Genomic DNA, 22,364 nt, shown 5'->3' with positions numbered 1-22,364 from the left:
GTATATTTAAAATAACAATGTTGGTTGTGCAAAGCTGGGGAATGGGTAGTAAAGGCCTATCTCTATTTTTAAACTAACAATTTTTGAGTAGTCTGTCCCTTTAAATAAATAAATAAATAAATAATGAAAGCACATTGTAAGGTTTGTTTATGCATAATTGAACATTTTTAATATTAGCTCATTTTAGCTTAATATTGGCTAACATTTTAGCCAGGTGGTCATCAAAATCAGCCGGGTGGTGAACCCACTAATAAGGTCCTGGGGTCAACTGGGGTGTTTAATGTCTCCTTTAATGGGACAGTTTACACCAGAACTGTTATTGTTTAAAACGTTAGATAATCCCTTTTTATTACCCATTCCCTTGTTTTGCATAACCGACACAGTTATAAATATACTTTTTACCTCTGTGATTACCTTGTATCTAAGCCTCTGCAAACTGCCCCCTTATTTCAGTTCTTTTGACAGACATCCATTTTAGACAATCAGAGCTGGCTCACTGGATCTCCACGCGGGCGAGCACAGTGTTATCTATATGTCGCACATTAACTAACACCCTCTAGTGGTGAAAAACTGTTAAAATGCCCTGAGAGAATAGGCAGCCTTTAAGGGCTTAGAAATTTGCATATGAACCTCCTAGGTTTAACTTTCAACTAAGAATATCAAGAGAACAAAGCAAAATTGGCGATACAAGTAAATTGGAAAATTGTTTAAAATTACATTCTCTATTTGAATAATGAAAATTTATTTTGGACTAGACTGTCCCTTTAAGCAAGGGGCTTTCCAGAGCTTAAGTTTCTTTTCTTTTTTTTTTTTTTGTAATACACCTTGATTCATAAGCAATTGAGGCAGATGACTACTAAATCTGTTCTTGTGCACCTCAGAAAATAATATGCATCAGGAAAAGTGTTGTCTAAGCCTGATGATCTATTAAAATGTGCCAGGGAAATCATAGCAAAATATTTTTGTGTTCTTCTAAAGATCCATTCATAAAGGACATAAAAAAATAAATAAACAATTATATTTGATTCCTCTATTTTTGTTCTTTTTTATGCAGAATAACAATGTCCGCATAGGGAATTAACAGCATTGTTGCACAATTTTTACAAACTAAAATGTTTTAGACCAACAATATTTATGTTCTCATTAGGGTTGATTAGGAAAAAATGTATAATACCAGTTGAAGGTTAAAAAACCCTGCAGTAAGAGCCTTGTCTGAGTAGAGGATTATCCTGTAAGGGGTCTGAACATGTGGGGAAGTGGGTGTAATAACTCATAATGATTGAGCTTTGGTGAGGGGCATGAGTGAGGAAAGGGAGTTATGTGTGTGTTTGAGAGCCAATTTTGGGAGGTGTTATAAACAAAACAAAAAAATAGTAGTTGAGTTTTGTGTACAAATTATATAAATGTTTCCAGCATTTTTTTTTTTTTTCCTTTTTAAAGAAAATAAAAACTTGTTTATTTTTTTTTTTTGGCATCCCACTGACATAACTTTCTGCAGGAGTATGTATAAATACTTTTTATGTTTGAATGATTTTCCAGTCTGATGTGTCCATTTTACACACAGCCCTTGTCTCTGTATAAAATACATTTGACTTCCCTGTGAGTATCTGATATAGTTGTTGCTTCAGTCATGTTCAGTGGCTATGATGGGATTTGTTCCTCGTTTAACCAGAAGTGAAAGGGTTGTGGGAATCTTGCAGTGTAGGGGGGGGAGGGTGCTGGGATTTGGGAATGTGACTCCAGGTAACTGGTTGGAATGTGTGCTGCCTGTACAGGCCTCAGCATATCCTGGCTAGAGAGGGGGAGGTGCAGTGATGCATGCACCCCCACTCCTCCTCATATTTTGAGGGGAGCAGCATTCCTACAGAGGCTAGTATGAAAAAATAATGTGCACAAACTGTTTGGCAACACTTTTATATCTCCCTGCCATGCCAATAAAGCAGATTTATATTCTTCACTAAAGTGTTGTAGATGCACGTTATTGCAAAGTTTGGGAAATCCAAGGTAGCTATTGCTCTTAAATGTGTGTGTCTCTGTCTCTCTCTCTCTCTCTCTCTCTCTCTCTCTCTCTCTCTCTCTCTCTCTCTCTCTCTCTCTCTCTCTCTCTCTCTCTCTCTCTCTCTCTCTCTCTCTCTCTCTCTCTCTCTCTCTCTCTCTCTCTCTCTCTCTGTGTCTCTGTCTCTCTCTGTGTGTCTGTCTCTCTCTGTGTGTCTCTCTCTCTCTCTCTCTCTCTCTCTCTGTCTCTGTCTCTTTGTCTGTCTCTCTCTCTCTGTGTGTGTGTCTGTGTCTCTCTGTCTGTGTCTCTGTGTCTCTCTCTCTCTCTCTGTCTGTCTGTCTCTTTGTGTGTGTCTCTCTCTGTCTGTGTGTGTGTGTGTGTCTCTCTCTGTCTCTGTCTCTGTTTTTACAAAGATAGACAGAAAAAAAAGAAAGTAGGAAACCTTTTACATTTATAAAATGTATGTGTATGTATATATGTGTGTATGTATATATATATATATATATATATATATATATATATATATATATATATATATATATATATATCTATATATCTGACTTCCCCTCCTACTTGGTTTATTTCTCAGATTTATTTAAATGTTGTCTACCCCTGGCATAGATGCACATCACTCTGTAAAAATGTCCCTGTGCTATGGAGCTTGCAGTCTAAGAGTTTATAATCTATTTATATAATCTGACATTTTAAATAAATATTTCCCAAAGGTGGGGATCCTGAGTAGAGAGTTGCTGACCACAATGTCATATCAGTCTCAGCATTTTTTGTCCTTCATACCCCAACCTTTTTTTTTTTTTTTAAAGCCTTTGTCCTAGCGTTATATCTCCCCACCCCCAGCTGCAGTGTACGGTTATGTGATCCTTTGCACACTCCTTCCTGGCACACGTACATTCTACAAATATTTATTCTACCTGCACGCCTCTTCACGCATAGCGTGCAAGGGTGGAGTGTCTACCTGAGACATGGTTAGCTGAGAGCACGCTACCTGCAGCACGCTCCACTGGCATCTCTGACGCAAAACAAATACTGATATAGGCAAACACATAAGTGTGTATATGTAAAAAAAAATAACTTAGTATTCAGGAATAGAGAAGTATATAACATTTATTATAACATATAATAAATATTATAACATTTCTTTGAAAGATGAGACACTCTTAAGGAATAAATTGTTTTGTGGGTAAATTTAGCAATTTTGGAGGACTGTATTATAATATAATTATAAGCACCCTGGGAGATTAGTTTACTGCAGGGTTCATAATACAGACACTACTCTTTATTAGCAAGGTAGGCTGTGTGTGGCCCTAAATATTTCTTAAAATGTGTGTGTATATAAAATTAGGAAGGGGAGCAAGTCCCCGAAACGTCACACATTAAAGAATTCTTTCACTGTATTTGAAGTCCAGTGAGTATGGGTCTTTTTTTTTTGTACAAGTATTTATCTTCATTAGGCCAAACCCTGGCTGTTGTCCTGTGAAGTGAGAGTGTAGGCAAACTGCTTGGGACCGGAGAAGATTTGGCTTTTGGCATGATTGCCTCCGGAAACTGGGACAGTTTGGAGGGCATGGAACCAAGTGTTAATTAATATCGTAATTTAATTTAGGCAATATTTACATGTCATAATACGGCTTATACGTGTAACTTAAAGGTAGTTTTATATCATTTTTAATACTTTTGTATTCATAGAACTCTCAAGATAACAAGAGAACGAAGAGAAATTGATAATAGGAGTAAATTACAAAGTTGCTTAAAATTGCATGCTCTATTTGAATCCTGAAAGTTTAATTTTGACTTGATTGTTCCTATCAAATGTTTAAAAGTATTTTGCACAACTATTAATATTCATGTTGCTATACTAATTACAACAATGTCTCATGTCCCTACATTAGTGTTAACGGAGGGGCATATAATATTCACTGTATTTCCATACAATACAGTGCTCCTTCCCAATGACCCTTAGATGTAAACCCTGGAGCTTCATGCAGCTGTTTTTTGCATTAGCTGTAAGGAATCCTCTGAGACATTCAGAGCAAAGATGGAGTCCCAATTCACCCAGGGCAATCGGTACTGCCTTTGAAGTTTGAGGGTCTCTATATGAGAGTGCTATCACTTGCACCAACCAGCTGTGTGTGATGGCAACCTTCATTATCAGTGGATACTAGGTTGTTGTCTTTAATGTTCCCTTAACAGCTGCACGCTGCTGGTCAGTGAGAGGGCGCATGGTTCACAGTGCTTTTTGTGTTCCTTACCATGCTATGTAACCTGCCAGCATGTTTCTGCTTTTCCTTCCTCTGCACCATCCCATACTCATGTCATGAACCTGTCTTGGGTTTAAATTCTTTCAATTTTCCCCCTTAATAACAGACTTTTAATTTTGCTATAAAGTTTATCACTGGTGATAACACAGAAGCAATGTTAAAGTCACAGTCAAAATGTATTGATTTAAAATATAGATAATCCCTTTAACAGTTCTATTAATATACTTGTAATATACTTTGTACCTTTTGTTATTACCTTGTATCTAAGCCTCTTCTGACAGCCCCCTGACTACATGACTTTTTATTTATTAATTGACTTGCATTTTAGCCAATTAGTGCAGTGTTGTGCACAACTTCACGGGCGTGAGCACAAAGTTATCTATATGGCTAACATGAACTAGCAGTCTCCTGTTGTGAAAAGCTAATAAAAAGCATGTGATAGATAGTAGGCTGTCTGTAGTGTCTTAGAAACAGGCAGAAATGTATAAGTTTAAATGTTATAAAGTATATTAATATAACAATGTTGGATGTGCAAAGCTGGGAAATGGGTAGTAAAGGCGTATCTATCTTTTTAAACAATAACAATTTTAGTGTAGACTGTCCCTTTAAGTTAAAGTTACAAGTGTTAGAAAATCGGTGTTTAACACCGAATACTCCTGTAAACTTAAATACGGCTGCACCATGATGCTGTTGTGAACAATATGCAATTTTCCTATTTTAAAATGACATCAAATAGAGAGAAAAGAGGATACTTGATCCATCATAGACGTGATTTAAATTCATTGACTGTCCCTTTAAGCTTGTTTGCCCTATTATCCTGACACTCACACTCGTTTTATGACCTAAACTGATTGTCTCTTGTCCTCCACAGGTTCTTTAGAGGTGACTACACCGTTCGCTTGGCTATAAATGATTACCTGGACATTTACTGCCCACATTATGATGCTCGAATACCCCTGGAACATACAGAATCTTTCATCCTGTACATGGTGAACAGAGAGGGGTATGAAGGTTGCTATGAAACACCAGGTGCTTTTAAACGCTGGGAGTGTAATCGACCACATGCCCCATTTGGACCCATCAAATTTTCTGAAAAGATTCAGAGATTCACCCCATTCTCTCTGGGATTTGAGTTCCAACCAGGAGAAGAGTATTATTACATATGTGAGTATCTCAAGTGTGAGTAAAAGGGGTATGCTAATAGATCTAGATCATGTCCTGGAGCTTATTCAGATTTCTGGAGCTCACCACATTTCTTGAGTGCACAGATATATATATATATATATATATATCTAGAGTTTAATGGCAAAAATGTCTGTTCTTGCAAAACTTTAAAGGGACATTGAAGTGCAAAGGTCGCACACTCTTATTTTGTTAGAGCACGTCATTTTTGCACTACAAACTGGGGAACATAGAGAATGAAGCACATTTGCTAACATAAGTAAATTGGAAAGTTGTTTGAAATAATAATCTGAATCTAAATAATGACAGAAGAGTTTGGGGTTTCATGTCCCTTTAACGCATCCAACGATTGTGATGGTGGTGCAGCTGCTGCTGACCATTGGCTTAATAGCTGTTAACTTTTCAATCGAGTATGGAGGGGAATTCCAGTTTTCAGCTGCACTATAATGGAAATCTGAAGTTTAAATGGATAGTATACTGTAAAATTGTTTTTATATTAATGTATTTCTAATGACTTGTTATACCAGCTGCATAGGAGTATACAATTATGAGACATTGCATTTTCATGTTTATTTGTGTATATGAAATAGCTTATTTTGTGCTTCAAAACCACAGCCTATTACAATGGGTTGAGCTTACAGGTGAAATCATCTCATTATGCTATTGCTTTGTGTACACACACTTGCTTTCTTATCTCACATTTGTCTGTAAACCAAAGCTCAATACTTAGAGAGAACAATGGAAAATTTGTCATTTTATTAGTTATCTCTTCTACACCCCACTGGGTGTATAATTTCTTCTACTGGCTTTGTTTACATAGCCTGTCAATAGCCTGGACGTAAAAGGACAGTCTACTTGAAAATTGTTATTGTTTAAAGCATTTATTACCCATTCCCCAGTTTTGCTTTACCAAGACGATTATATAAATAAACTTTTTATCTCTGTGACTACCTTGTATCTAAGCCTCTGCAGACTGTCCCCTTATCTCAGTTCATTTGACAAACTTGCATTTTAGCCAATCAGTGCTGACTCATAATTACTCCACAGGAGTGAGCACAGTGTTATCTATATGGCACAAATTAATTTGCGCTGTTTAGCTGTGAAACCCTGTTAAAATGCACTGATATCAGAGGCTTCATTCAAGGGCTTGGAGATTAGCATATGAACCTACCTATGTTTATCCTTCAACAAAGAATACCAAGAGAACAAAGCTAATTTGATAATGAAAGTAAATTGGAATGTTTAAAATTACATGCTCTATATGAATTATAAAAGTTTAATTTTGACTTGACTTTCCCTTAAAGTACAGAAACTTTCAGTATAGGTGGGGATTACCACAGGCTAAATCAGCTATTTCAAATGTTGAAATAAAGGTAAACACTCTAGCACGTAAAATGGATCATTGTGAACAAATTTGGGTAAAGTGTCCTTTTAAATTACATGCAAGTACAACTCTAAACAGGACGGTTCCCACTTACCTATGACCTACTAATTTTAACAAAACCTTAAAAAAAAATGTTTCCTTTTGTGGGGAGGGGCTGGAGCAGATATTTTGAATTTCATTTAAGAGAAATAATAAAAATGTTTCCTTCATGATTAAGAAACGGCATACAATTGTAAACAACTGTCTAATTCACTTCTGTTCTCTAATTTGCTTCATTGTCTTGGAATCCTTTGTTGAAAAGCATACCTAGGTAGGCTCACGAGCTGGGAGCTAGCTGCTGGTTGGTGGCTGTACATAAACTCCTATTGTCATTGGATTACTAATGTTTATTATATGACCTATCTAAATCATGAAAGATTTGGAGTCACTAAAAACTCTCTAAATTTTTTTTTTTTTTTTTGTGTGTGTGTGTTTAAAGGGATAGTATACACTGAAAACATTATTGTTTAACCCTTTAGTGACAGGGTGAAAGTGCCTACATCGGAACACCTGTTCCGATGTAGACAAATTGAAACTACGCGATCGTGCATACAATCGCGAGATTTCAATTATTGGATCGCATCTGGGGGGCGTCCCTACAACCCTAGGAACGCCCTCCAGACCGCGATCAAGTCCTAGAAGCACAGAAGGCTTCAGGACAGCCGTTTGTTATGATGTTCTATTCCGTCATAACGGCTTTAAAGCCCAGTGTAATTATGACGGAATAGAACGGCATAACGGCGTTAAAAGGTTAAAAAGATAATCCTTTTATTTACCATTCCCCAGTTTTGAATAACCAACACAGTTAAATTAATATACTTTTTACCTCTGTTATTACGTTGTATTTAAGCTTCTGCAGACTGCCTCCTTATCTCAGATCTTTTTACAGACTTGCATTTCAGGCAATTAGTGCTGACTCTTTAATAACTCCAAGTGCGTGAGCACAATGTTATTTATCTGAAACACATGAACTAACCCCCTCTAGTTGTGAAAAACTGTCAAATGCATTCAGATAAGAGGGTCTTAAAAATTTGCATATGAACCTACCTAGGTTTAGCTTTCATCTAAGAATACCAAAAGAGCAAAGCAAATTTGATAAAAGTAAATTAGAAAATTGTTTAAAATTATATGCCCAATCTGACTCATGAAATTTTAATTTGTACTTTACTATCCCTTTAGGATATAAAGTTTATATATTTTTTTTTTTTTTCCTTTTATAGCCATATGAATATTTTAAGACAAAGCTACAGCAAAAAGCACTGTACTTGTCTTCATGAAGTTTGGTGTGGAGATTAAGATGGTAAAGGTATTCTTAGTAGTGTATATATAGGGATTTATCGTATCAGGTTATGTTTTAGAGATTACATTATTTTGAATTACACTGATATTTTTAATTCAAATTTTGTTTGTTTGAAATGTAGTTTGTTTGAAATGTAGTTATTGTTACTGATCAGGACGGGCAGGTTAATAGATCAACAGATTCTCTTGGTATCCTTTGTTGTAAAGAATATGTACATATCCTGAGATAGCTGGTGATTGGTGGCTACACAAATGTGTCTCTTGTCATTGGCTCACCAGTTATATTTAGCTAGCACCCAGTAGTGTAGGTTATGTACATATTCTTTTTCAACAACGGCTACCAAGGAAACAAAGTACATTTGAAAATAGAAGTGACTGTAAAAGTGTCTTAAAATGACATATTCTATCAGATTTATGCAAGTTTTTATTATTGACTTTCCTATCCCTTTAACATATTAAAGCATTTTCATTTTGCACTTTTTTATATCCCTTTTAACTTATCTAACTGGGGAATGTAAAATGATTATTGTGCATGGTTTAAGTACAAACAACCCTCCTATTGAGGTTACCTTGCATAGATATTATTTGTTAATATAAATCACTCATTTCTATAATGGACAAAGCCCTTTTCTCTCTATTTGATGTCATTATAAAATGGGAAAACTGCACATTGTTCATGTTCACCGCAGCATCGTAGTGCAGAATACTCCTGTAAACTTTAAACAATGATTTTCTAACACTTGTAACTTTTTTTTTTAACTTAAAGTGGTGGTAAATCTGACTGTTCAACAAATGCTAGGATTTACCATCACTAAAAATAAAAGTAGAGTTTAAGTCATCAGTTAATAATTAAAAAAAAAAAAAAAAGGGTGCTAAAATCACCCCAACTGTGCCGCTGCAGCTTGCTTAAACTCAGCAGCTCCAGATGCCCACGGCACAGGGCTTTCCTTCACCACCTTTGCACCTCTAAACCAACAGCTCTGCATGTCAGCTGACAGTGTTCTGGGTTCTGTATGCTAGCACAGCTATTGGTTTAGAGGTGCAAACGTCACCTCACTGGTAGAAAAGTTCTGTGACTTGGGCGGACGGAGCCGTTGAGTTTAACAAGCTGCAGCGGCACAGTTGGGGTGAGTTTAGCACCATTTATTTATTTTTTTTATTATATTTTTTTTTTAGTGTTGGTAAATTCTCGCACTTGTTAAACGCTCAGATTTACCATCACCTTAAAGGGACATTAAACCCTAAATTAAATTAGTGCTCCAAAAGCTGCTACTATACAGCTGGAAGCCTACCTGGGAGAGATCACTGTACCTCATTCAGACAAACCCCTGAATTACTGGGCAGTTAATAAACTGGGATTTAATGGCCCAAAAATATCTTTCCGCCCCATGCAGTAGTGTGGAAAGTGAAAGACTGTTCAGCTTAGCGTCAAACTTCCTTACTAATAGCAGAAAGAAACTTATAGCTGAACATGCAGAGATGTTCCTTAAAAAGAACTTGCCACTTACTTGATTTTTTTTTTTGATTTTTTTTTCTAATTGCTAGATTGCCTGTTATACTGCTAGTTCTCATCTTACACAATTATGCTCAAAACATACTGTACTCTGAGGAACATCGTTAGCTTATATTATTGTAGGAAGAGTGTTCATAGGATATATTAAGTTAATTCCTATGAACACTCATCCTACAATTTATAGAACTAGATTTAGATAACATTTGATTGGTAAGTTTTACCAATGCTCTGTTCACATTTCCAACTCCATAGACGTTAATGGAGTTGGACATGTAATGAGAACATTTGTAAAGCTTACCAGTCAATGCAATCTATCCCATAGTGTTGTTCCCCATGATAAAACAGTGCACTGTTATATTTTTAACTGTATTGCACTTTTGGTTGGTTGTGATTTTACATTTGTTATGTATTGTTATTAATATATTTTATTGTAATATTTTTATTTATCAACATGTTCTGTGAAATTTCTTCGAGTTTTTACAACTTTGTGATCGCAAGTAAATAAAACCTTTTATTTCATAATGTCTTGAGTTCTTCATAAATATAAAGAAGCTATCTTAAATTTGAAAAAAAGTCTGTATTGTGCTTAAACTGTCACATGAGCTTTAAAAAAAAAAAAAAAAAAAATTATCGGTAATTGGTATCGGCAAGTATTTTTTAAAAAAAGTATCGGTACTCGATCTTCTTAAAAAAATGGTATCGGTGCAACACAACAGAAATGTCTTGTAATTACAAGGTGTTTTACTGTCCCTTTTAAACTATGGCTGCACTACTGTGCAGCTGTCAACGCTGTACATGCTCTAGGGTTATCCTGGGGTTATAGACAAGTGGAGACTGCATGACTGAGGCAGCACGTACAGCACTGTGTGTGGTTCCCTAGACCAGATATCAAGAGATTAAATAGAAGTGGAACCACTTTGTCTCTGGGACACCTACAGATCTAATCTAGAGAGCTCTTAAATGGACACTCAAGTCAAAAATGAAACTTTGATTCAAATAGAACATGCAATTTTAAACAACTTCCCAATTTACTTTCATTAACAAAATGTGCAGTGTCTTTTTTTTTTTTTTTTTTATATTTAAACTTTTTGAGTCATCAGCTCCTACTGAGCATGTGCAAGATTTCACAGAATATATACACATATGCATTTGTGATTGGCTGATGGTTGTCACATGATACAGGAGGAGTGGAAATATACATAACTTTGAAGTTTGTCTGAACTACAAATTACTAGTAGATTTTTTTTTTTTCTGAGTAAATACTACTGCAAATGCTATAGGTGGAGGAGAATACACTGTATGAAGTTCTACAGATCAGGGGCCCAATTCTAAAAAAACACACCAGCTTGGTGTGAACTCCCCTTAAAGGGACATGAAACCCAGACATTTTCTTTCATGGTTCAGATAGAGCATACAATTTTTAAACAACTTTCCAAATTACTTCTGTTATCTTTTTGCTTTGTTCTCTTGGTATCCTTTGTTGAAAAGCAGTGTTCTCACTAGGACCTTTTTAATGGGTGCACCACCCGGCTAATTTTACTGACCACCCTGCTAACATTTTTAGCCCAAAAAACTAGAATGACCTAATTAACATTTTTTCAATGTTTATTGCTCAAATTTTTTTTTAATTTTGCAATTGATTTGTGTTTTGGATAGTAGTAACTGTTATAATATTAGAAGGTAATACACTGCCACCTACTTTATAGTGCCACCCAGCAGGCAACATTTTTCTACGGAGGACACTGAAAAGCATACCTAGCCTAGGTAGGCTGAGGAGCTGGGAGCTAACAGCTGATTGGTGGCTGCACATATATGCCTCTTGTTATTGGTCTACCGATGTGTTCACCTAGCTCACAGTAGTACATAGCTGCTCCTTAAATAAAGGATACCAAGAGAATGAAAAAATTGATAATAGAAGCAAATTTTAAAGTTAGTTTAAGATTGTATGCTCTATCTGAATCATGAAAGAAACATTTTAAAGTTTCATGTTCTGTTAATGTGATAGGCAATTGCCAAGGTAAAAATTGCCTTTAAAACAATCCTTGAGGGAGAGGCTTCATAATACTGACAAGGCATTTTTATAGAATTTAGCCAGACCAGAAAGCTTTAGAGAACCTGGCTCCAGACTGTTGAATTCCACATTACCCTTATGCATATTTGCAATGACCTCTGTCTGTGCAGGTTCCACTGTGCAAGACAACAGATGTGGGGTGGGGGGGGAGGGTGTTTTTCTTTAAATAAAGCTTTCAATTATTTTTTTTAACATAACAAACGTCATATGTAGAGAACGACAATTCATTCTTACCTTAGGCAGTGAATATGAAAAAACAAGAATAACTGAGTAGGTGCCCGCTGAAAATGAAGTAATTAACAGCTATGAAGAGAAAAGCATATTGCAATTTCTCCAGTGCAACAACTTACCAAGAAACTAGTCTGAGTTTTACACATTTATCCGGAGTGTTGTGTGTGTTTTTTTTTTTTTCTTCCTGCTGGGCCTTTCATGAACAGGACATGGCTGGTGATTGGCAGATATGTGTGTATGCTGCACCATATTTTCTCATTGGAGTGTTCAGCTCAAGGGCATCAATGGGCATGAATTCAATAATTACATTATCTATCGCACTATTTTATTATTGCATTAATATCCCCTTAAATAGATGTGAGGTATGGCTAGTTACGTTTTATATTCATTGTCCAAACCATTTACAAGGTTACAAAAGCCATAATCCTTAAAATGGCTGCTATAAAAGAGGGGTTTCCTTACTGATGCTTTATGGGAGTGCAGTATTTAGCTCTTGCTCTCATGTAGTCGGTAATTCTGTGACATGAGAATTTTAGGCCTGAGGATAATTCCTGTAAGGGGTGTTTGCCACAAGTATTGCATATGAAGTAGGGTGCGTCAGCTTGTCTGCCTGGGAGGGCTGTGCTCTGACATAAAATCTTCTGGTATCTTGTAAATGTTAAATGAATCTGGTTGGACATCCTAATGACCCTTCTACTAGTCCTGGAGGTCAGGGCATCTTTATTCCCAGGGTTGTAAACATGACATACCTTATCAGCTGTAGCTTTTCTTGACCTGCCACTTTCCCTGGGGGTATCTACATACAGGCACTTCAGAGGTGAAAGGTCATGGCCACAATCTGTCCTGATTAAACCAGCCACTTTAGACTAGTTGTGAAGATCATTATATTAAGAGGCAGCCACCAGGCTCCTCACTGTCTTTCATGGCTGGGTTTAATTTAACTATTTCCTTAACAGAGGATTTTTGCATAATTTTACAGTGTGTGTGTGTGTGCATTTTTTTATTTAACCTCTTAAGGACATATGACGGAATTTTTCCGTCATAAAACAATTGAGCAAACTGAAAGCTGTGTCCTTAAAGGGTTAATTTTCTTTATATATATTTTTTTGGTTTATTTGTTTTCTTCTGGGTATGTGTAATCTTTATGCTTGTAGTTAAATGTTAGATCTCTGTCCCCAATATTCTTTTTGACTTTATCTACATTAGAGTGTAGAACATAACCTCTAAACTTTGTGATAGTGATGAGTGTTCTTTATTAGTTTTAAAGGGACACTTAAGTCAAAATTAAACTTTCAGGATTCAGATAGAGCAAGCAATTTTTAAACAACTTTCCAAATTTTACTTCATTAAAAAGTGTACATATAAAAATACTGCACATTTTGTTGAGTCACCAGCTCCTACTGATCATGTGCAAGAATTCACTGAATAATACTTATATGCATTTTGTGATTGGCTGACGGCTGTCACATGATACATGAGGAGTAGAAATAGACATAACTGAAATTTGTCAGAAAAAAATCTGCTACTCATTTGAAGTTCAGACTAAATGCTTTTATATTGTCTTGTTATTATGCATTTGTTGATTATGCAAATCTACTGTATGTATTGGTCCTTTAAATAAACCTTGTAATCCTGTCAAAATACATTGCTGCTGTTGCTATTTATTATGTACATCACAACCCTAAATGCAATAGATCTGCAGATGATGTTATTATTAGCCAGTCAGCATTACTAGGAAGTACACAGCTTTTCAGGCACAATGTCTTCTCGGTATTCTTATTGGCTCCTAAATTTAAATGCATTTGTCAGCCCCCAATTTACCATGGTGGCATGTGGGATCTTAAGAGTAGTTTAATGCTTCTAACAAAAAAGGAGAAAAACTTACTGTATTTGGCTTTCATGATCGCACAAATATTCTCCCCTTTACTTTGTTCCCAATTATCCATTTTAGCTGCTGGAGTGAGTTAAATTGTTTACAACTGACTACTTTACCTTTTTTTATTTTGACATTTGAAATAGCTGTTTTGGGCCGGTATGTCCCCATCTATACTGATAATTTCAATAATTAAGTATTGGCTAAAGAAAAGAATGTAAGAGGTAGGAGAGATAAGTAATCCAATGTTAATTTTAAATTGTATACTGTCCCTTTTTTTTAAATACAGTAGCAATGCATAATCGACAAATGCATAATGCTGTAGTGCTTAGTCTGAATTTCATATGAACACTGCATTTTTTATTCCCCCCCCCATACAAATTTCAAAGTTTATTCCATTCTCCTTGCCCACAGAATCATGTAACAGCCATTCACAAAACACATATGTATAAACTGAACTATTGCACATGCTCGGTAAGAACTTGGCACCTTTTTTAAAGTGTGCATATAAAAAGATAGTGAAAGATTTTTGAAAATTCAAGTAAATTAGAAAGTTTCTAAAAATTGCATGCTGTGTATGTAAATGAAAGGTTAACATTGTCTTTAGCGTCCCTTTTTAATTTCCAAGAGATTTAAGGATCTGTTACTATACCTCTATGGGCATTGTGTGCCTATTTCTGTATGCTACTCTTGTAACTTAAAGGGATATAAAACCCAAAAAAAATATTTTATGATTTGGATAGAGCAAACCATTTTAAAGAACTTTCCAATTTTACTTTTATTATCAAATGTGCTTCATTCTCTTGTTATCCTTCGCTGAAGCAACAGCAGTTCACTACTGGCAGCTAGCTGAACACATCCGGTTAGTCAATCAATAGAGACAAATGTGTGCAGGCACCAATCAGCAGCCAGCTCCCACTAGTGTAAGATATGTGCGTATTCTTTTTCAACAAGGGATACCAAGAAAATAAAATACATTTGAAAAAAGAAGTGAATGTAAAAGTGTCTTAAAATGACATGCTCTATCTGAATCATGCAAGTTTAAATTTGACTTTCCTATCCCTTTAAATCTAAAATGAGCTTTAAACTGCTATTTGACGTCACATCAGTTAAGGGGAAAAGTCACTGGCTAGTTACTAGTCTAAGCAATAAAAAAAAAAAAAAAATATATATATATATATATATATATATATATATATATATATTTACCAGTTCCCGCTCATTTTTATAAGGAAGTCTTCAGCTTCTCTCTCTTGCTGTAATGACTTTCTCATGTGTATTGGGGCCAGTTAACCCCCACGTGCCATGCAGAACCGGTGCGCAGCCCAGGTGTTTCCTGTTTGGTTAATCCCAACGGTCCCGTATAATGTTTCCAACACGTTGCCCTAATTCCTGGATGTTTAAAAGGTGGAAGTTTCTGCTGGGCCTGATGAAGACCATGTATAAATCGCACACTATCCAGTCCCTAGGTCATCTAGCCTTCATCCTCCCCTCTCTGGTGGTCTTTTCTTCCTCCTGAGTTGTATGCATCTCCCAATACTGCTCAGCAGGGATACGCAAACATGGCGGTCAGGGGTCCTATCCTGTGTTTACAGAGGGGAAGGGTCACATTTCTGTTTGGTTTTTTTATTTTATTTTTCCCCCTGGTAGATCTCCAGTTTCTTATTTTCTCCAACTTTTTCACTTCAGTATACAAACCTAGATTTGCTTTAAGATAAGCATTAATTAGCCCTTTTACTTCACCCATATCTCTAATCTCAGGGCTAATACTTAGGGTATACTTATGCATGCCTTAGTAATTCTTGTACTAGTTTTATCCCTAGTGTGTTAAAAAATCTACCCAAAACCTTGAAGTTGTGTGGTGTGTGTTTTAAAAAAAAAAAAAAATGCAAATTTGTATGTATTATATGCTTTCTAAATATTTCAAGTTATACATATTAAAGTGTTTGTTATTTTTAATTATTATTTTATGATTTTTTTTTTCAAAATTCCACTCTGGACAAATAGTTAATAATAAATACATTTCAGCTCTTTTTCTGATTTTATATTTCAACCTCTCTTCTGTGCTTTATTTATATTCCCCCCCCCCCCACCTTTATTTTTGGTGTAGCAGGAAAAAAGAGCATTTTATATATCGGATTCTCTCTTATGATACAATGATTGACATGCACTGATTTATTTTGTTTATTTGGGGAGGGGGGGGCTGTGTAACAGCTTGTAACAGAATTCCTAATGTGCGGTCAGACCAGTCCGTGTCGTTTTATGCAGGCAGAAAGCCTGTTATTACATTTTTCGTGACCCAATTGTGATGGTTGGGTTACAGGAAGAATGTTTTAGGGGAGCCACTGAAAGGTCACCATGCAGGAATTCAGTAGTGTTTGCTCTTAGTGTAGGGAGTGGCACACCTCCAGGTATTCTCATGAGACCTTGTTGGCTAATAATTGAAGCAACAGCACTCTAAGGATGGCAGGCTGTTAGCCAGGGTATAATGTGTCTCTTATACATTGAATAAATGCATTTGCCACACTTGTCTTCTCTCCTTCACAAAAGATATGTTACTTGTGTGTCTCTCTATACATAATCTGCTACATAGGAGACAGACAATGGGGATTGAACAGTTATATACTCTACCTTTTTTATCTTTCATCCTTTTCATGATATAGATCAGTGTTTTTCAACCAGTGTGCCGTGGCACACTAGTGTGCCGTGAGAGATCCTCAGGTGTGCCACGGCAGACTGACAACAGTGTGACATTTTTTAAACTTTGCTTGTTTTTTACTCCCAGTGCAGGGGAACGGTGTAAAAGCCGGAATGGAACGGAACAGGCCTTTTATGTAGGAAATTGATTTAAAATATAATGGGATGTGTTAGAGACTCTTGAGAACAATTTTAGGAACAAGAATATTTGTGATATAATAATTAATTAACCCTTTAACTACCAAAATAGTGTCCGGAACCAAACATAACAGCCCGGAACAGCACCTTCCCAGAAAACCAGATACACCAAATTCACAAGTCACATGTGACTAAATGTAATATGTTGAAAACAAAAAGAAAAAAACTGGCACTACACTGTAGGTAAGTGAGATAAGAAATTTGTATTCCGGTGCTACCCCTTTAAATAAGATACATTTAAACACTAGAGGATAGACAGATTAGGGGTTTAGATAGCACTCACTCTCACTTTCAAAGGTGACATTATAAAACATACATGCTTTATTTAATTAAGTAAAAAAGAAAAGGGGGATAAACCTCCCTAGAAATGGTTAAACTACCCACAACCTTAGAACCAAAAACAACTTTTAAAAGCAAATAAACCGCTAGTCACTCCTCTGTTTCCTGGCCGGGAACTGGAAACACCGGCATCAGGTGGCTAGAGTGACAATGCGGTATTAGACTCTAAAGTTTAAATAACAAACGCGTTTCGGCTCCGTGAGCCTTTGTCAATGTTTCACTTAGAGATTCTAAAATGAATAAGCCGAGGCTGTAGTGTGCGCGGCTTTTTATTTGAACCTTGTACTATTGCTATCCAATCCGGAGGGTGCTACAAGACAACGCCTCATTATCTATCAATGGGCGTTCAGGTATGCTTCCACCCACTGTTAAAAGAACTAGGATTGGATATTAGTTAGGTTCTCTTCTAATGGTCTGCACTATTATTGGTGGATTATATCAGAAAGGTAAAAGTCAATCACGCTCTTTCTCTTGCATTACTTAAAAGATGACATTTATTACCATCCTATAACGGTGAATTGAAGATATATATTATCAATAAAAAATCGTTCAATTTGGAAATTAATCCAACACCGGATAAATCTCTTATAAAGTGTTATTATTTATCATTCATGGTAAGACATCAACCTACAAGTAAGATGCATATTAATTAGAATCCTAATTTCAATCCCTATTTGCTTATAGATAACAATTCCTTAGAAGATAGTCTATAGCTCCCCATTATTGTGTTATTCACAGAGTGTATTTCATGGTTGCCATAAATATCGCACTTGTTAAAAAGGATTGTGTTTATATTTATATAAGCTTCTTAGGTTATACATGCACAAAATTCTTATACAAAGCTCCACTATGTATCTTACAATTATAAAATAATATGACTTTGTACAGTAGGTGATTACAGATATATGTGCAGTTTTGAAAAACAAATATAATGATTCTATTGCATCTATATCACTAGCAATCAGAGCATCTGAAGTCAGTGTGTGAGATGGTTAGGTTATAATGTAGGGTGGTGGGTCACATATGACATATAAAGGCCATTGACTTTCTTTAGCAAAAAGGATTAAACAGGACAAGAAAACGTATTATCGTCTCACTTTGGCCTTGTTTATTTATCATTTACAGAGCCCTTATGTTAGCTTGTCTATGGACTATTTGATATATGCCCAATTCACCGTTACACATCCAATTATTTCGGTGGCCAAATTATTCATTATTGGGAACCACGTATCACTCTAAAATAAAGTGATATTAATTGGAAATACAAAACACATACTGACAGACAGCAATAGAGAAAGTAATCACTATTCAGATATATACCCAATAATTGTTAAACTCATTCATGCCATTGGGTATGACAGTGTTCAGATTGAAAACCCATTTGGTTTCCATCTTTAACAGTCTGTTTTCCGTATTCCCCCCTCTTATTCCTGGTTTCAGTTTCTCTAATCCCCAGCATTTTAAAGCATTGGTTTTCCCACTATGATATTGAAGAAAGTGTTTAGCTACACTCGTTATTTGTTTTTTATCTTCAATATCTTTGTGGGCTGTCCTTATATTGCTCAGATGTTCAGTTATACGTTTACCCAGACTGCGTGTAGTCATGCCAACGTAATATAAATTACAACTACAGGATATGCAGTAAATTACGTTGGTACTTTGACAATTGATGTGTTCTTTTATGGTCCACGTATAATTAAATCTGTCCACTATAGATTGTTTTTTTACCATATGCTGGCATACTTTACAATGCCCACAGCCTATAGAACCCTTGTAAGTTGGAGATTTCTTTGCATTCCTGTCATAGTGACTAGTTATAAGCTTGTCACTGATGTTACTTGCTCTCCTGTATGTTACTAACGGTATCTCAGGTAGCAATGGTTTTAAAAGTGTGTCCTGGGTAAGGACATACCAATGTTTTCGTAAAATGCTGGTAATGTGATCACTTTGTGGTGAGAAAGTGGTAATAAACCTAAGAGGGGTATTAGATTCTTTTAATTTGGGAGTTAAAAGTTCCCGTCTATCCTTCAGTAATACTCGATTGTAAGCTTTGGCTAGTAACTTTCTAGAATAACCACGTTCCAATAATCTCTCTCTCAGATCTCTCGCAGCTATCTTAAAGTTCTCAATAGTACTGCAATTACGTCGTAGACGTATATATTCCCCCATTGGGAGCCCCCTAATAGTTGCTGGATGGTGATAACTATTAGCATCTAAAATATTATTAGTGGAGGTAGGCTTTCTGTATGCCGATGTTTCAATAGTATTATCGGTTTTATGAATATACAGGTCCAAAAATTCCACTTTTGTCTTATTTATGGTAGATGTGAGGTATAGTCCAAAGGGATTGTCATTGAGAACTGTTATAAATTCAGTCAAAAGGTCTGGTGGTCCATTCCATACGAATAATATATCATCTATATATCTGGACCAGTGGGAGACATATTTGGTCAGATGTTTAAGGTCTTCATTGAAAACCACTGTTTCCTCCCACCAGCCCAGATATATATTAGCGTATGTCGGGGCACAGGATGTGCCCATGGCGGTACCACATGTCTGTAAATAGAATTTATCGTCAAATACGAAAAAGTTGTGAGTGAGTACAAACTTTAACATATCCAAAATAAATTCTTTAACCTCTTGAGTCATATTTGTATTCTTGTTGAGATAGTGTGTGGTTGCTCTACAACCCCACTCAGTTTTTATACTAGTGTAGAGCGATTCCACATCACAAGTTACCAACAGAGCATTTGTATCAATCTGGAGATCATTGATTTTATTCAAAAGATGCATTGTATCCCTCGTGTATGATGGTAGGGATTCTACAATGTATCTAAGCCGAGCATCAATATATTTACTAGCTTTCTCAGTTAAGGAACCGATCCCTGAGACTATTGGTCTCCCTGGTGGTTTGATAGTATCCTTATGAATTTTAGGCAGTAAATATAGAGTGGCTATTTTGGGTTGTGTAATTTCTAGAAAGTTAAATTCTTTTTGATCTATAGTACCACATGCTAGAGCTGATTTGATCAGTTTATTGTAACTGTTAAGGAACATATCCATAGGATTGCAAAGTAGAATTCTGTAATTCTGTAATTCAGAGGATTTACCTCGGCTTAGATACATTGTAGAATCCCTACCATCATACACGAGGGATACAATGCATCTTTTGAATAAAATCAATGATCTCCAGATTGATACAAATGCTCTGTTGGTAACTTGTGATGTGGAATCGCTCTACACTAGTATAAAAACTGAGTGAGGTTGTAGAGCAACCACACACTATCTCAACAAGAATACAAATATGACTCAAGAGGTTAAAGAATTTATTTTGGATATGTTAAAGTTTGTACTCACTCACAACTTTTTCGTATTTGACGATAAATTCTATTTACAGACATGTGGTACCGCCATGGGCACATCCTGTGCCCCGACATACGCTAATATATATCTGGGCTGGTGGGAGGAAACAGTGGTTTTCAATGAAGACCTTAAACATCTGACCAAATATGTCTCCCACTGGTCCAGATATATAGATGATATATTATTCGTATGGAATGGACCACCAGACCTTTTGACTGAATTTATAACAGTTCTCAATGACAATCCCTTTGGACTATACCTCACATCTACCATAAATAAGACAAAAGTGGAATTTTTGGACCTGTATATTCATAAAACCGATAATACTATTGAAACATCGGCATACAGAAAGCCTACCTCCACTAATAATATTTTAGATGCTAATAGTTATCACCATCCAGCAACTATTAGGGGGCTCCCAATGGGGGAATATATAAGTCTACGACGTAATTGCAGTACTATTGAGAACTTTAAGATAGCTGCGAGAGATCTGAGAGAGAGATTATTGGAACGTGGTTATTCTAGAAAGTTACTAGCCAAAGCTTACAATCGAGTATTACTGAAGGATAGACGGGAACTTTTAACTCCCAAATTAAAAGAATCTAATACCCCTCTTAGGTTTATTACCACTTTCTCACCACAAAGTGATCACATTACCAGCATTTTACGAAAACATTGGTATGTCCTTACCCAGGACACACTTTTAAAACCATTGCTACCTGAGAGACCGTTAGTAACATACAGGAGAGCAAGTAACATCAGTGACAAGCTTATAACTAGTCACTATGACAGGAATGCAAAGAAATCTCCAACTTACAAGGGTTCTATAGGCTGTGGGCATTGTAAAGTATGCCAGCATATGGTAAAAAAACAATCTATAGTGGACAGATTTAATTATACGTGGACCATAAAAGAACACATCAATTGTCAAAGTACCAACGTAATTTACTGCATATCCTGTAGTTGTAATTTATATTACGTTGGCATGACTACACGCAGTCTGGGTAAACGTATAACTGAACATCTGAGCAATATAAGGACAGCCCACAAAGATATTGAAGATAAAAAACAAATAACGAGTGTAGCTAAACACTTTCTTCAATATCATAGTGGGAAAACCAATGCTTTAAAATGCTGGGGATTAGAGAAACTGAAACCAGGAATAAGAGGGGGGAATACGGAAAACAGACTGTTAAAGATGGAAACCAAATGGGTTTTCAATCTGAACACTGTCATACCCAATGGCATGAATGAGTTTAACAATTATTGGGTATATATCTGAATAGTGATTACTTTCTCTATTGCTGTCTGTCAGTATGTGTTTTGTATTTCCAATTAATATCACTTTATTTTAGAGTGATACGTGGTTCCCAATAATGAATAATTTGGCCACCGAAATAATTGGATGTGTAACGGTGAATTGGGCATATATCAAATAGTCCATAGACAAGCTAACATAAGGGCTCTGTAAATGATAAATAAACAAGGCCAAAGTGAGACGATAATACGTTTTCTTGTCCTGTTTAATCCTTTTTGCTAAAGAAAGTCAATGGCCTTTATATGTCATATGTGACCCACCACCCTACATTATAACCTAACCATCTCACACACTGACTTCAGATGCTCTGATTGCTAGTGATATAGATGCAATAGAATCATTATATTTGTTTTTCAAAACTGCACATATATCTGTAATCACCTACTGTACAAAGTCATATTATTTTATAATTGTAAGATACATAGTGGAGCTTTGTATAAGAATTTTGTGCATGTATAACCTAAGAAGCTTATATAAATATAAACACAATCCTTTTTAACAAGTGCGATATTTATGGCAACCATGAAATACACTCTGTGAATAACACAATAATGGGGAGCTATAGACTATCTTCTAAGGAATTGT

At 35.9% G+C, this 22,364-nt stretch overlaps 1 protein-coding gene across 1 annotated transcript in view; it reads left to right on the top strand.

Moving 5' to 3' along the window:
• The window catches only part of EFNA4 (ephrin A4), a 54,310-nt gene that overhangs the window by 12,567 nt on the left and 19,379 nt on the right, over positions 1-22,364 (top strand). Inside the window, exon 2 of the mRNA XM_053719662.1 lies at positions 5,144-5,436. Within this exon, the coding sequence (XP_053575637.1) occupies positions 5,144-5,436 (293 nt within the window). The remainder of the gene's footprint in view (positions 1-5,143; positions 5,437-22,364) is intronic.

The sequence above is a fragment of the Bombina bombina genome, chromosome 1 (assembly GCF_027579735.1).
Source record: "Bombina bombina isolate aBomBom1 chromosome 1, aBomBom1.pri, whole genome shotgun sequence".
Taxonomy (NCBI): Eukaryota; Metazoa; Chordata; class Amphibia; order Anura; family Bombinatoridae; genus Bombina; species Bombina bombina.
This window is presented reverse-complemented; position numbering and strand designations above follow the sequence as displayed.